This window comes from Rhea pennata, chromosome 22 (assembly GCF_028389875.1).
Source record: "Rhea pennata isolate bPtePen1 chromosome 22, bPtePen1.pri, whole genome shotgun sequence".
In the NCBI taxonomy this organism is placed as follows: Eukaryota; Metazoa; Chordata; class Aves; order Rheiformes; family Rheidae; genus Rhea; species Rhea pennata.
The window spans coordinates 1,901,689-1,917,503 of NC_084684.1; the positions used below are offsets into that span (position 1 = coordinate 1,901,689).

The 15,815-nt window shown below is 44.2% G+C and overlaps 1 protein-coding gene across 1 annotated transcript; it reads left to right on the forward strand.

The window, feature by feature from the left end:
* The first annotated feature begins 207 nt into the window (after nt 1–207).
* Nucleotides 208–15,480, forward strand: LACTBL1 (lactamase beta like 1). The gene is given in 7 exon segments (XM_062593436.1): nt 208–252; nt 3,459–3,603; nt 5,089–5,198; nt 7,325–7,482; nt 8,709–8,956; nt 11,371–11,476; nt 12,774–15,480. Coding segments are annotated over 7 exon segments (1,791 nt in total). The 3' UTR covers nt 13,753–15,480.
* The last annotated feature ends 335 nt before the right edge of the window (nt 15,481–15,815 follow it).

Below are 15,815 nucleotides of genomic sequence, written 5' to 3' on the forward strand. Positions count from 1 at the left end.
TCCCTATCCAAAATCTGTCCCTCCTCCACTGCTCAGCTGATCTGAGTTGAGCTTTATTGCTCTGAGTTAATAAAAACCTTCCTGCTTTTCTGTCTGGGCTTCCCCTTCCTTGCTTTGACTCTATTTTCCTTCCTGCACTAACCTTTCCTTCTCCTTTATCACAGGGATTTATCCATTTTTCGTCTGTGGCGATTAGAAGCACAGGGGATGAGAAGAGACTCCTGAGCAGCCATGGATGGGTTACAGCTACGGGTAAGGCTATTCTTGTGCAAATCACAGCCCTCCACTTTTCCTCGGAGTCTCCAGCAGTTAATAGGAAGGAGAAGACCAGCCCTGACTACATCTAGTGAGCCTGTTAGCTGACAACCCTGTCTATCACCACAGGGGAACTCCAGGAGGCTGTTCAGGATTAAGCCCAGACCGTGCCCAAGCTCCTGCCATAAGCTGCTCCATCTCTCCTCCCCATGATCAGCCCAGCCTGCCCAGGGGCTGCCAGCTGGAGGCACACGGGGGCTGTCCATCTCATGAGTTAATCGCCTCCTGTTCAAATGTCAGGAGGAGATGAAGCTGCTATAAATAGATCACGAAGCCCCGATGGTTTCAGCTGTGATTCACACGCATGGCAGGGAAGCATTAGAGAGAATTAACGTTCAATCTCTCAGGCACTTTCCAGAGAGCAAATACCACTCTGTCCCTGTCACTTAATCTCCTCACCCAGAGGAGATCTGCAGCACTTTCTGAAAGCCTTGACTTGGTCCAGTGGACAGGGAACCCCTGAGCAGAACCAACAGGCAGCTGAAGAGGAAAGGCCGCTTCGGCCAGAGGAGCCCATGACGAGCAGCTGCGTTCAGGAGCATGGCAAGGCGTTCTGCTCCCCCCTTACCGCGCTTGAAATCAGCCGGTGTGGATTTGGCACGGCACACGCACGCTGAAATGCCTGACAACAGCCTCCGTGATTGAGACGGCTTCTGGCGATGGTATGCGCAGGGGCCCAGGAATATTTCCTGCTCTCCCGAACCTCTGCTAAGATGTACCACTGATGGAGCAGCTCGTAGTGTCTGTGGTACTCTGCCTAGATGATCGTGGGGAGGGTGGGAAGATCGTGGTCTATGTGAAACCCCCATTCCTTCTCCTCATTCTAAATTACCAAAGATCAGGGGAAAAAACAAAGTGTGTAGGTAACTCACTCTGGGACTGCTTCTAATGGGAAGCTGAGTGTGCTTGTTCCTGCACGTGTTTGCATTCATCTGACTGTGTCCAAGTGCTTGGTACACCCTCCCCCCTGCTTTGTTGTGTTTATGCTATCAGCAGTGGTGGTCACTGAATAACATGCATGAGATGGAGAAGCCAGCTGAAAGGAAGGTGAGCTCAAACAAGTATTGGAATGGGAAATGTGAGGAGTCTATTTGTAGATATCCATCTGTTTGTCTGCCTGCCCCCCAGGATGTTCAGTCAGTTCATCTCCTCGGCATAAAGAATATTTCTCGCAGCCAGAGCTAGACTTCTGCCTATATGGTGCCCAGTGAGTAGAACAGAGGTCTATATCTCTAGTTTCATATCATTGCCATGGTGGCACTGGATTATGGGTCAGAGAACAAATCAGGTGTTTGGGACACTCACCATCCACAGGAGGGGATGGGAAATTTGGACTAAAGAATGAGAAGAGTTTGGTGTCTGTATCTTTGGGTCACTGGTTAGTGGTCTGGGAAGTGTGGCGTTCATGAAGTAAAGCTTGTACCAGAAAATTTCTTCCCTTCACCTTTCTCTTTGAGATGCAGGAATTAGGGTTTCTTAATGAGGTAAGGAAAGAGGCAGAAAAATAGCTGGGACTCTGGTTTGGTGGGAGAGACCTTACTGTGATAGAGCTAAATATAAGAAAATCGTTCCATGACTACCCCAGGGCAGAGAGAGTCCCATCCTACCCCTTGCTGCAGGAAAGCAGCATCTCACTGCAGCTCTTGGAAACATCCTCCAGCATAAACTAAAACCTGCCAGAATGTGGGCAATTAAGCACAGATCTCAACTCATGGGCTTTTCCTAGTGTGAATCTGGGTTCCTGCCTACTAAGGCACTATATAAGACTGTGTATATCTAAGCCAAGCTCTTTTCAGTATCAAACAGGCATCCCCCGGCAAGTAACAGAGGTCATTTGGTCTGATAGACTGTGTGTCTTGATGGACTGTGTATCTGCTCTAGCAGGCTCAGGTGGTCAACAGGCACCTGTGTGGTTTTTAGCCATCCTTGAAGGCTTGATGATGTTACGGAAGAGCCTAGAGTAAGTTGCATGTTTAGAAATTTTGTGGGAATGTTTGAACAGACTGAATGGTTTTTCGAACCATATGCGACATAATTCTGTTCTCATTTAGAAAGTAAAATTTCAAATCAGTTTTTTGCAGGAGCCAGATTCCCCCACTGGATCCTTTTTCACTGCCAGAAAGCCATCTGCAAGTCTGGAAGTGGCTTCGCAGGATTCCTTGTTGTTAAATAAGGCTCAGTTGCTTGCAGAAGCTCTAACATGAACCATCCTATATCTGAATTCAGAGAAAAGTGCTACGTGGAAATCTAAAGGGAGTATTTTAGTCTGTCTATACTACAAATGAGTCTAGACAACTTGAAACAGCTTTGGAATATGGACAATACTGGATGCAAATGGCAGGCCATATGTTTTGTAACGTTAATTGCTAAACTTTCAAAAGCACCCTACTGACCTCCTATAGTCAGTGAAAGAGCAGAGCTCGTGCTTAGACACCTAATCGTTTGCCGTCTGTTCCTTGTTATTCTTTACGTTTATATGGTGGTATCACCAACCTGGTTGGTCTCCAGAGTGGAGAGCTGCACAAACCCAGAATATTAGCCAGTTTTCAAAACATTACTTCTGTAAATGCCAAGCTTACAGATGGTACATGATATAATAGGAATTACAGGGACAAATTAGGAGGGTAAACACAGTGCATGGTGAAAAACTCTATCATTTTGTCTATAAAAGCTGGATCTACTCAGACAATCTGGCTGGTAGCCTCCATGAACAGATACTGGACTCTGGAAATGGGGGCTGGAAAGGATATCCAGGAATAAGTCATGATAATTGAGATGGGAAAGAAATGAGAGCTATAAGGAAGAATCCTGCCAGCCTGGGTTGATGAGGTTCACCTGTAGGTTATGGGGAAGTCAAGCTCTCAGCAGCTGGACAGCTGGTGTTCTTCTGTGACAACCAAACAGGTGGGGAGAATAATATCTTGCAAACTTCATTAAAAGACAAGAAGTCGTCTCTGGTTCCAGGCGTTGCAACTTGGTGTGATGTGCCGGGCTCTTGTGGTTCAAGAGTACTGGAATTAGTCCCTTTCCCTCTAGTACCTGTATTCTCTGATTTAGTGTGTTTTTTTCACCCAGCTGGTATGCATGAGAGGCAGTTTCTCACTCTGTTATTTCCTCTAAGATCATATGTATTCTGCTTACAGCAAGCATCCAGCAGCCGAGGCCTCCTGAAGCTCTCTGTTATGGAAGTGAAGTGGATTCACGTCTTCGTCATCTTCTTCTTCCTGCTTTCTGTTGCTATGACGGGCTGCTTCCTCTGGCAGTATAGCCTCCCCAAGGTGGAGCCCAGTAAGTAAGCAGCTTTAAACTTTCCCATGGCTTGGCAGAGAAGCTTGTGAGCCCAATGCACACCTTTCTTTACCCATGTGGCCATTTTTTTTCTTCAAAGAGTCTACAACACACGAATTTACCGCTTGCTGGTTGATGCAAGGATACAGAAAAGATGAATATAGAGTTGACAGGGTGCCACAAAATTCTGCCGGGGTCCAGAGTGATCTCACACTCAAAAGAAAGTTGAGCGTGGGAGGAGGAAGGGGCAGGGAATATCTTCCATCGTGGATGGATTTGCCAGCACACTTTAACCTCAATTAATTCGTTCATCCCTTGACCAGACCGTCCCTTGATGGGCAATTTTATTTCACATTTTCTATCTTTTTCTTTGGCATCCAGGTATAAAAGTCATCCCACTTTAGAACTGATTCAGTTTTACAGCTTACCATGTTGTTTAGTTCATGGATTTACTTTTTTTCCCCTGATGTTAGATCTTTGAGCCAGCTCAAGTGCCCAGTTCACACTAAAATTCTTTTATGTTGACTGTTGTAAACCCAGTGGACAGACACAAAGGCAATGTGTGTGCAAGGATGGAACATAAACAGTTTAAGTGGATAAGAGTTTTAAGAACCCCAAAGGTGGTATAAAATCCACAGTGAAGGTGCCGATAATAAACCAATAGACTAATATTGTCTAAAAAGATTTCAGATCCTATATTTTTATCACAGAATGTCAAAGGCTGCCTGTAGGATCTTTTGGGTTTGTCCTCATTCAGCGCAAAGGCTGTGTAATGGCATTTCTTTTCTGAGCTCTATTTCTAATGCTTCAAGCCCAATGGGTAAGAGAAAAGAGAAATCACAAGCATTTTGATTATATCGTATAAAACAGCGGAGCTGTGCTTTTGAACACCTTGGAATCGGATGGGAAAATAGTGAACCTAAGTGGAAAGGTTCCCATTTCTTAGCAAAATGAAAGATTTTTGCTTGCACCAAAAATTCAAGATGTATCTATACCATATTCTGAAAAAAAATTGATTTCTGCATTCCACTTGTGCTGTGTTTGTAGTCAAAACTTTTTTTTATAGCATTAACTTTCAAATGGCACTGACAGTTCCTGAGGTCACAGTATGGGACATCCACGTCCTCCTGAATTCAAACTCAGACCCTCTACTACATCTGGGCAGAGCACTTCCACCAGGTCTAAACCCACTGGCAGGTGCCCTCAACATTTCCTGCCATTCCAGTCCCTCATTCTTCCAGGCCGCAGAGTCGATGGAGCCTAATTCATGTGCTATATCATGTTGGAATGAACATTAGAGAGTCTAGTTCAACTCCTGTATTTTGTTGGGTAGAGACAATCCAATATCCTCTAAGTGACTATGCAGAAATCTCCTTCAGCTTTGGAGAACGTGAGCAAAAAAACTAGCAGCGACTGCTGGATGTGGTTAAAGCTTGTGAGTGTGTCTTTTCCAGTAACCTGTGCTATCTCCGAAATGTTTCCCAGGCCCATCTGTGATGGAAGCGAGAGCAGAAGCCGTGCAGATGTGTCCTCGCTATCCTGAACCAGTACCACTGGACCACCCCATCCCCATTCTGAAGGATGCACTGGAGAAGGTCTGTGAGGGGACAGAAATGAAGGGAAACATGGTTCATAATTTTGCTGTTCTGAAGGTGTAAAGGTGAGGATATGTATTTTGCAGCTGAACATCTCTAGGGAAGAAGATGAGGTGTAGAGGAGGTGGAGAACCAGTGAATCTAGAAATAGAGGTATAAAACTCCTCCACTGCACATACCAGTTAATAAGCAGTTATTTGATCCAAAGCTTAATGAACAAACAGCATTACTTGTCCATCAGGAGGTCTGGTGAGCATACTTCTGTATAAAATGACAGCTCTTCTTGGTCCTGACACCTTCTCCTTCCTATCCTGGAAAGCAGATGATCCAATAGCTCCCCTCATCAGTGACCACTGCTTCCTTATTTTATTACTTTACTGGCTTTCTCACATACCAACAATCAAAAATTAGAAAGTTACTTGGAGCTAACTTCAGAAAAGAGGGAGAGAAGAGAAGGGAAGGCAAGGCAACAGAACCTGCATCTATATCAAAAAAAGACCTTTTCCTCAACATAATAGACCGTCTTTGAAGTTTTAGTACTGGCTATATGCAATGAGGAAATATTGTAGTCTTGTCTTGACTGGATGGGCTATAAGAACAGCCATACTCTGACAGGACACTGGAGTTTGGAGACCCCTATCATATCCTATACCCTCTCCTTCGTCTCTTTTCCAGGCTATAAAGTCCTATCTTAACTATTCCTTCATAATAGGGAAGCCATCCCTTGTCTTTGATCACTCTTTTTCACTCTTCTTTGAATCTTTTCCAGCTTTAGTGTACCCTTGCAGAGATGTGGGGAATGAGAACTGTAGACAGCATTCAATATGCAAGTGAATCAAGGATTTATACAATGATAAAATGGAGTTTTCTGTTTCATTCTCTGCTACTTGCCTGATAATCCCTATTATTTAGTTTACCTTTTTGCCTGCCACTGGACATTGAGCAAATGTTTTCATAGGACCATCCATCACAGCCCCAAGGTCTTGTTCCTGAGTGCTGATGGTCAGCTCACTGCCCATCACCATGTCTATGTGAAGTTAGGGCTGTTTTCCCCCATGCACAGTACTTTGTCTACATTTATTTTCAATTGCTATCACTTCACATTCATTTTTATGAAGTCTCTGTCACTGTCTGTGGGGGTTTTGCAGGAGAGCATTTTGTTACACAATTGGAATTAGTCAGAGGTAGAAAAAATGTGCAGAACAGTGTCCATCAGAGGAACATCTAAGCCCCCTTATGTTCCTCAAAACTGAAGTATCCAAGCATTTTGTAAACTCCTTTGAAGCAGGCTGGTAAAACTAGTCCTATTTTACAGATGGGAATAAGGCCCAGAGAACCTGAAGAGTAGTACATAGAGATACATATTTGAAGGGAGCTTAGGCACCAGCCCCTACAAGGTGCATTTTTAGATCACCTCAGGTTCTGCCTAAGCCTATGGACACCTGAACACACAGAAAAGTTTCCTGAAGTATCTGAAATCTATGCTTAATGGAGCTTAAGCCTCTCAGCACTGTCTCTCAGCAGCTCAGCATCCATCTCCCGTCAGTACCAGCCAGCACACTGGAACTGCCTGTAGCTTGCAGGGGTCTTGGTTTGTCAGCATGCTTGCTGCAACACATCTGCTGGATTGCAGTCTGCAAAAATTGCAGTTCTTTCTGAAACCCTTTCACTCACAAATGAAAAAAGAGAGAGTGAAAGGAGGCTCCTTTCCTAGTACAGAACAGCCAGGGATTGGATCACCCATATAGACAGCAAGTGACTCACCTGTGGTCCTTCCTCTGTCCTACAAGCATCAAAGCTCATCTAGCCAGAGTTACTCTGTTGCAGGGGCCAAGACCTAATTACATGTGGCAGCCCTGGACCCTAGCATGCCTAAGGGTTTTGCTTATTGCCAAAATGGGAAGCAGGGATAGATAAACTGAGCCTGTTCCTCCTAATTTTCAGACTACAACACTGACTATTAGGCCATTTTTCCTTTCCGGTCACGTAAGCGAAAGTGGTACTGACTCCCCCAGGGCTGGGGATGTGAATTCACTAATGAGACCAACGCTTTGAAAACCGGGGTGGGGAAGGCAGCAAGCACCAACCTCAACACTGATGATTTGTCATTTCCTGTCCTTTTCCAGGTGGATATGATGCTGCGCCAAAGGATTCATAGCTCTGGTCTCCCTGCCGTGTCTGCCATAGTTATCTACAATGATACTGTACTCTGGACAGGCAACTTTGGGAAGAAGAATGGTTCAGACCCCTTCTCGGTGGTGCCCAACGAGTACACTATTTACAGGTGAGGCAGACATCCCGCAGGCAGGTAACAGCAGTCGCGTGTGTTGGAGACCTGCTGTCTAGGGACAGAGCCACTGTCACAAGCCCCACTTTCTCCCACCCCTGCAGAAACCTCTCCTGGGTCACACTGACTCTTTGTGAGATGATGCTGCAGCTAGTCCCTAAGTTACCATTCACCCATGGCTTAATGAGTTGTTTATTTTGAGATTTATTTTTTTTTTTAACTTGATCTGACTTTATTTTAAATTTGAATACCAGTGAAAATCCAGGAGGAGTGGTCCCATTGCTCCTCACACAGGGAAATCACCAGGTTTTGAAGAGGCTGGGGCACAAATGGAAAGACCGAAACTTAGCACAGACTTTGTGAACAGTGAGGACAGTCTTTTGGCACCAGTTCATGTTAGCGAAAAAAACAGCAATTTGGAGGAGTATTTTCTGAGAATGCAAACTAGACCTCTAGGCTTATTCATTCCCCTGGTGAAGTCAAGGATATATCGGCCTTTATTTTTTATATGAAGACACAATCAAGCCCTGAATGCATATTACAAATAAACAACGATTTGTGTATGCTTGATCTGTGTATCTATAAAGCAAGCTGAATGTTTGCTTTGTATTTACTTTCTTTAAAAACATGTTTTCAGTGATTTATAAGTTTGATAAATTTGCAACATATGGGCTTCAATATGACTATCAAATGTTAATAAACAATTTTGGAAAGTTTCAGCAGCTGTGATGCGCTGGTTTTTTCCTCTATATCGTGCCATAGTCCCTGCAAGCAGGAATACGTGCATTTTCTTCCAGAAGACCTTTTCCAAATCTTAATGTATTCTCAAGAAATCCAATATCCAATCTGAATGTGAAATGCAAACGTTTAATAGTGTTTTGATCTTAAAATTCTAATAATTCCCTTTTCATCTTTTTACAGTATTTACTAAGCAAAAATTGACAAAAATCATTAGCTTATAAAATTAATCGGATTGAAAACGTTTGGTAGTCCACTGCACTACAGAGAAGATACTGAGGGCTACATCCATGAAGGATAGAGTTAAGGACAGTAATTCAAACTGTTTTCCTGCTTTTTAGACCCTACGTACTGAATTAGCAGAGGTGTTGCTCTTCGAGTTCCAGGTAGTTGGGCACTTAGGTGATCTGATCTACTGAGCATCCGTCATCTTGGTTCATGGGTTGCTTAATGCTGAATTTCTGTAAATCTTTGTTCCGTAACAGAATTGCCAGCGTTTCCAAGATCTTTCCCACCATTATGTTGTACAAGCTGTGGGAGGAAGGGAAAGTCACATCCCTGGATGACCCTTTGGAACGCTACGCCCAGAGCTTTGTTATTAAAAACCCTCTGGGAAAGCTCAAGGAGTCAGAACAGAGATACACAGCAGATGGGCTGACTTTTTTGGAAAAAGGCTCGATGCCGCTTAAGCCGTCGCCCGTTACCTTGCGCAGAATGGCCAGCCAGCTCTCAGGTGAGACGACACTGCTACCCGATTGCTCTCTGCACATCACTCTGTCTTTTGAAAAAGGCCACAGAGAGAACAGATCATTTACCAGGGATTAAAAAAAAAAAAAAAAAAGGCCTTTGCAGAAGCCAGTTCCCAACTCAGACTCTGCACCTTTGCACTTTCCCGCTTTCAGGCAGGATCCTTGGGGGAAAACTGTCAGCAGCTTCATCAGGTGCTAAAAGGAAACTCCTCTCCAGGCACCTTTCCAGCTCGGGAAAGGGGCTGGAAAGGCGCACAGTTGGCTGGGGAACTGTTTCCCTCGGAAAGGGTGAATATATATTTCTTTCAACACCATAGCACGACCTGACAGCAAGCTCAAATTGCACAACAGCTTTTGCACTCCAGCCTAGAGTGCTCTTATTTTTCTGAGATGCAGGGTGAAGGGTCAAAGTGTCACCAAACTGCCTTTTCTTTGAACAGATAGACCTCAATTTCTGAGCTAAATTTAACTGACAATGTGGTCCCTGATCTGGGATTCCTGAGCTATAAATAGCTTTGTACTTGCTGACGGAGGACTCTTAATCTCCTGCTACTATTGTAAGTGGGTAACTCTGATGCTAATGTAGAAAGAGCTCACAGGACTGTGGAGATCCGCAACCTCTTTTGGATATACAGCTATTAATACTCAACTCGGAGATCCCAGAATTCACTGGCCAAAGTGTGCTGAGATCTGGTGCAGCGTTTTGACTAGACCCTGCAGCACCTTCTCCCCAAAACTGCAACAAACACCCCAAATTAGGACCTCAGTTCAAAACAGAATGTAAAGTCCGGTACCTCAGGAGCAAGCAGAGCCTCACCTGAAGCTAACCAAGAGCCCGAGAGACAGCTTTAGCTCCTGGCCATCAGAAGGTTGCTTTTCGGCTCCAATATATTATTAGGACCAGACATTTGTAATGGTAAATTGTTTCTGCCAGACCTTTGAGGATGGGTGAACACTAGGAGGATACTGTAAAAAGTTTTTCATCTTAAACTCTTCCAGTAAAAAATGGTCTATTATATATCCACATTATCTGGGCTTTTTTACATCACATATTGCAAAAAACAGTCTGTCCAAACAGTTTTCTCCCCAACACTTGATGTGTACGTTGCTAGAATGACATTCCAGACTGTTAAGTTTCTGATTTTCAAATGTGTATGAATGACAGTATGAGATTCTATTGTAAATTAGTAACAGCATGCTTGTCACATTAATTAGCAGCCCATGAAGCACAAATCAATGACTTGGATTTTCTGTTATGCTCGCACATTCCCTGGTTTACCATTTCTGGAGCCTTTCAGTGAACCTCAAGAGAGACATTGCACTGGTGGCATGGAGCTGGGTGAATTTTCCAGGTGGGGTGGCATTTCCTTTGCTGCCACTGTAGCAAGTGTGAAGCGAAGAAGCCCAGTGTCTGCTGGAAGATGCTCAGTGTCTCTTACCCGGTCATTAAGCTGCACAAGTAACCCCAGATCAGAAGTAGAAATCTGCTCTGGTTCCTGTTCAAATCCCAAGGTCAGACCAACTGGGAAAAACATGTGCTGCTGCTGGAGTAGAATAGGGCTTAATTCGGCTTTGCCAAGATTTAACACACGCTCACTGAGCAGGTGATGGCAAGTCATTTTTCTGTCATGTATCCTTCCTGATTTTCTCCTAACCTGCAAATCAAAGTCAGCTGGCAGCTGCAAGGAGGATTTAATTCCTGATGTAGCCGAGGTTCTGCACTTAGTGAGCCACAAATCCACCGAATTCTTGTAACACGGTGAAAGCCGAAGGAGCTGTGGCATTTTAAAAAGTCCCAGCACAAAGTTTTTAGTGAATTTCGGAGTAGTAGAATTAAAAGTCAAAAGAACTTCTTTCAATGTTTCCACATTCAAAAACTGAAGAAACTTTGATAATACCGAAAAAAAAAAAAAGCTAAAAATACTTCGGGCCAAGCCTGGAATGGGTCAGAGAAGTTCAAGTCTCATGCAGAGAGGGGTAAAGAACAAACATTTGTACACGGGGGCTGTTTCACCCCTTTGAAGGCAAGGGAATACAGCCACATGGGAATAAGGACAGCAATCTCCTGAGCACCTACTGTGCTCTTCCCTTCCTAAATGTGCTTGGGGATGGTCATGGTTTGGTTATTCATCAAGACACTTTTACCAAAATGCAACAATCTGCAGTTGGTGCCGGGGTAGGAGTTACATTATGCAGATTCAGTGGCCTCTGACTCAGTTTGGCCTGAGTTTGGTACAAGCTGATCCCTGTGGCACATTTGCCATGTGTATATGTGTTTATCATGACTGTTTCCATCTTGCCACTGAATCTTCTTTTTTTGCTCACTCTTCACCATGCTCGATGCTTCCTGGGCCGGATTTGTCTCAAGTTATTTGAACTTTTCTTCTCCATGGCACAGGTCTACCTAGGAGGCTGCGATCTACCAGTCTGCTGTGGAAAGGCAACACGCAAGATGCCCTAGGTCTCCTGAAAGATGATGTATTAGTTGCTGACCCAGGGACCAGGTCAGATGTACTGATTTGTGGGCTTTTGGTCTGGGATCGCTTTCTTCTCCCTGGACATTAGCCACACTTGGAGTCTTCATGACAAACGGTCCTTCCTAAGGGGAGCTTCAGTGAAAAGAAATTAATGGCTTGATTATGGAACCGTTGTACAAATTTCTGTCCAATGCCGTGTGGAAAGTAGGAGTAGATGCTCCTTAAAAGATTTAACAAGGCTTTCATTCCAGACAGAAGTATTGACTAGCTGAGTATTTACATCAGGTTCATCAGTAAGATACAGGACATCCACTCACAGTTTTTGAACTCCTTATGACTCAAGGTGTTGATTAGCTCTGAGGTGAGAGTTTTAGCTCTGTCTCCCTGTTCTTAGATGCACTTTACATGCCAGCAGCTCATTCTTCCTAAAGGAAACTTTCATTCATTGCTATGGAAATTTTAAAATATTTTTCTTGGAATGTTGAACTTCAGCCCAATTTTAGATATTAACTTTTAGATCCAATATGTATTCTTGCCTGGGGTAAAAAAATACATATATTCGAGATACTTTTATTCAGCCAGATGGGTTGGAAACAGTTGAGCTAGTACCAAATTTATGATCTAAATAGTTAGTGGCTTCACACAAGTCAGAAGAAGAAATAAGATTGAAAGCATCATGAATTTTGAAAGTATCTTTGAAAAGAATGTGTCCATTCTTATCTTTATGTCATTAAACTTCAGTCAAGTGTAGAGATTTAAAGCACTTTATGGATGTTAAAGATTCAAGCACTTTGGTGTCCTTAGCAACTTAACATTGCTGGATGCTGCCTTGCAGGCTTTTAAGTGCTTTTTAAGTGCTTTTACCACCTTATGGTAGCTTAGGTGCTTAAGAGTTTGTACCATGTTAAATCTCCAAAGAGGCTTACCTGGGATTTTGAGACCTTTAAGGTAAGCATCTGTACCTCTCAGCTCTGCTCTTGAAAAGAATAAACACACTCTTTGTTAAACAATTATAAACAATAAATCAGGATATGCAAATATGCAGGTTTTGCCATTTTTTTGAGTTTTTTTTGTCTCTAGCTCTCTCTCTGTAAGTAGAGGTTAAATAGCTCTGCTGATGTTCCAGTTAAGAAATTTCTCATTCTTTCTCAACTTACCAACAAATCTGGGTAAAAGCGCTGTTACTTTTTCTCCATCCCTCTTTCATCCCTTCTTTCTCTCTAGCACATGATCTGATAAACGACAATCTTTCCCCAGAGGGGAGAGCGTGTAGTTGTACCTGCACCGCGTAAGGCTGATGCAGATATATTCCTCCTCCTTTCAGGTGCCATTACAGCAATTTAGCCTTCTCACTAATGGCGCACGTGCTGGCCGACCACGCAGCGGAGGGCCAATACCAGCGCTGGATCTCGGAGAACATCCTGGACCGCTTGGGCATGGAGGACACCGGCTTCGACATCACACCACCAATCCGCTCACAGATGGCTGTGGGCTTCTACAGCAGCCGGCAGCCAGCCCCTCTCTACGACCTCGGCTGGTACAGGCCTTCTGGCCAGATGTACTCCACAGCTGCTGACCTTGCCAAGCTGGCGATGGTCTTCTTAGGCACCTATCACCGTCGCCTCCTAGAGCCTGACACTGTGAAGACCATGCTGACCCCTCTGTTTAAGTGCTCCACTGAATATTTTGCTAACAAGACCGGCACACCCTGGGAGATTAACGAGCAATTGGGCTACGATGTCATTAGGAAGGACGGCGACCTCGACGGTTATTCAGCGACTTTCTCCCTTATCCCCAAACTCCGTCTGAGCTTCATTGTGCTGATGGCAGGGCCTCGGCCACAAGGGAGAGACATTGTGACTCAGACGTATGAGTATCTCATTCCTGCCATGGAGAAGGCATTCAGAGAGGCAGAGAAAAGCTTGATTCCTCCTCCAAGCTCAGTCCCTTATGTTGGGTACTACACCTATTCCAACCTGACTTTCTATGAAATCAAAGTTGGACCTGGTGGGGTGTTGGTCATGCAGCAGTTTGGGCCTCATGTTGAGGAGCTGATCCCTGAAAAGTACCGGACAATCAAGCTCCACCATTTGGAAGATCGAGTCTTCCAGGTTGTTTTCGACAAGGAGTTCCCATGTGTTCTTCACCTGGGCTCTGCCTCTATCTCTTTGGAGACTCAAGATGGGCAACTTTTTAATTTTTATCCATTCGATCGCAAAGGCTTGTCCCCTGGTTTTGATGCACCAGGGCTGAACACATACAATGTGGTGCGCGTGCTTCGCAAACCTGTATTCTACACCTAACTGTCCTTTCTCTTTTTCTAACTGTTTCTGGGAGGTGGCTCCAAGTCTGTGTCTTCCCAGACTGTCCTGTCAGTGTGGTTTTATGGATGCCACTAAAAAGGGAAAGATGCTGTCCAGTGAATCTTTCCTCCAACAAATGCATCGTGTTTCACTTCCAAAAAGACTTCAATCTCTTGCCTTCACTGGCATTGCGCGGCAGGCTGGCTCACAACTGGTGATGCTTGCAGAAAAAACAAGTGGGAATATGCTGGAGGTAACGACATTTGGATGCCATAAAAAAATCCCAGCGCTTAAGTTTTCTCACACTGATACTGTTTGTTCGATGACCGTTGTGGTGATTGGTAGGCATCATCAAAGAGCTGAGAATTTCCTCTGTCTCAGAAAATATCTCACCTTCAGCCCAAGGGTTCTTCCATAGCTCTTCAGGGGCCCAGCTGCCATGAACAAGATTCCTTACTGGATTTGCCAAAAGCATTGTGTGCTAGAAAGTGGCATCAGCCTGATACCAGGCTTACTTTGTGATACTTAAGAAGTGAGAGGTCCGTTTTTCTCCTGAGTAATGACTGTGTGAGTTGCAGAAAGCAATGTAGTTTTATCTTGGCTCCATGAACTTCTGCAGAAGTGGTCTCATAAAGAAAATTGTAGCACATAAGTACAAATGTTGAAGTCTACTACAGTGAGCAGGACTATATAAATATACACTGGTGTATTCCAGATGGCTCAGGTTTGTGACTGTGTGTACTTTGCATACTGTGACTCAGGTACAGCTTACTATGCAGAGAGTGGAGGTGAACCTGTTTATTTGGTGGAAACAGGTAAGTAAATTTCTAGAAAAAAAGGTGAAGTAGGATGCCAACTGAAAGTGCATTAGGCTGGGTAATGCTACATTTAGGCTAGGTGCAGCTGAAAGCATTCTGCAAAACCACAGGTGCATTTTCTTATCCCTTCTTGTGCCCACTTAATGCCAAGGTTGTCAGGGCAGATGACATGTCACTAATGGCCAATGTCACTGTGATGGGAACAGAGCCAGGCACCATGACTGCAAGACAAGGAAAGTAGCACCAGTCTTGCCTCCTCCAATTCCCTTTCATGTTTAGGACAATATTGTGATTGCAGCCCAAATTGGAGCCTGAAATAAAAGTAAGCAGAGGGTCAGGGCAAGATAAATATCACCTTCATATAAAAATTTTATCTACAGAGCACGGGTACAACTGTATGGCATGAAAATGCTGAAGGTAGTGCAGAGAGTGGACATACTAGCACAACCTTCTTTCATCAAAGGCTTTTTGAAATGCATATTCTCCAATACCGTCACTGGTATGAGGCTGGATCCTCTTGCAGTTTGATATCCTGCTGCTGCTTGTTCACCAAGGGTCTTGAAAGCGGACATGTCTCAGAGGATGAGAAGATAAATCTCCCTGTCCCCCTTCTCTTTTGCTTCCTCTCCCTGTTTTAATTCTGGGTGCAGTTTCTTAACTTCAACTACTAGTGAAGGCTTAGAAATCTGTGATTCACAAACTCTAATCCCTGCTTTAGTTCAGACTATTTCAGTTCCCTGTTGGACACAGGAAAAAATGTAAGCTTTGCCTTACAGGCAGTCATGGTTGCTGCTGTACTGGTTTCCTCTGGTCTTTGTAGGTGATCACATTTCACACCTTGTACGTCCTCGTATGTTCAAGTATTTAACCTGGGCTACAAAAGCAGTAATAAACTCTATATAAACTCTCACTGCTGTCATGTGTGGTCATGCCCGGAGATATGCCTGCAGACAGACATGTTGCGATGCGGTTGCATTTCTTGCAGCGGTTCCTCCCCTGTGCTGTGGCATGCTTGAAGCAACAGTGCTTTCCAGGTTCTGAGCTCACAAGATGTTATGTCTGACTGCAAGGTATTTGAGCTGTCTAACTCTGCTGTTTCTGAGCTGGGGGTTAAGCATCACTCTCGGCTTGTTCTGAATTAAAATTAGGTTCTACACCCACAGGTCGCTGGTCAGGATGAAACTTTGGGGTGGACAGCTTTGGAGATACGAAATGTTTTACTTTCCCATCAGTAGTAGAGACCCA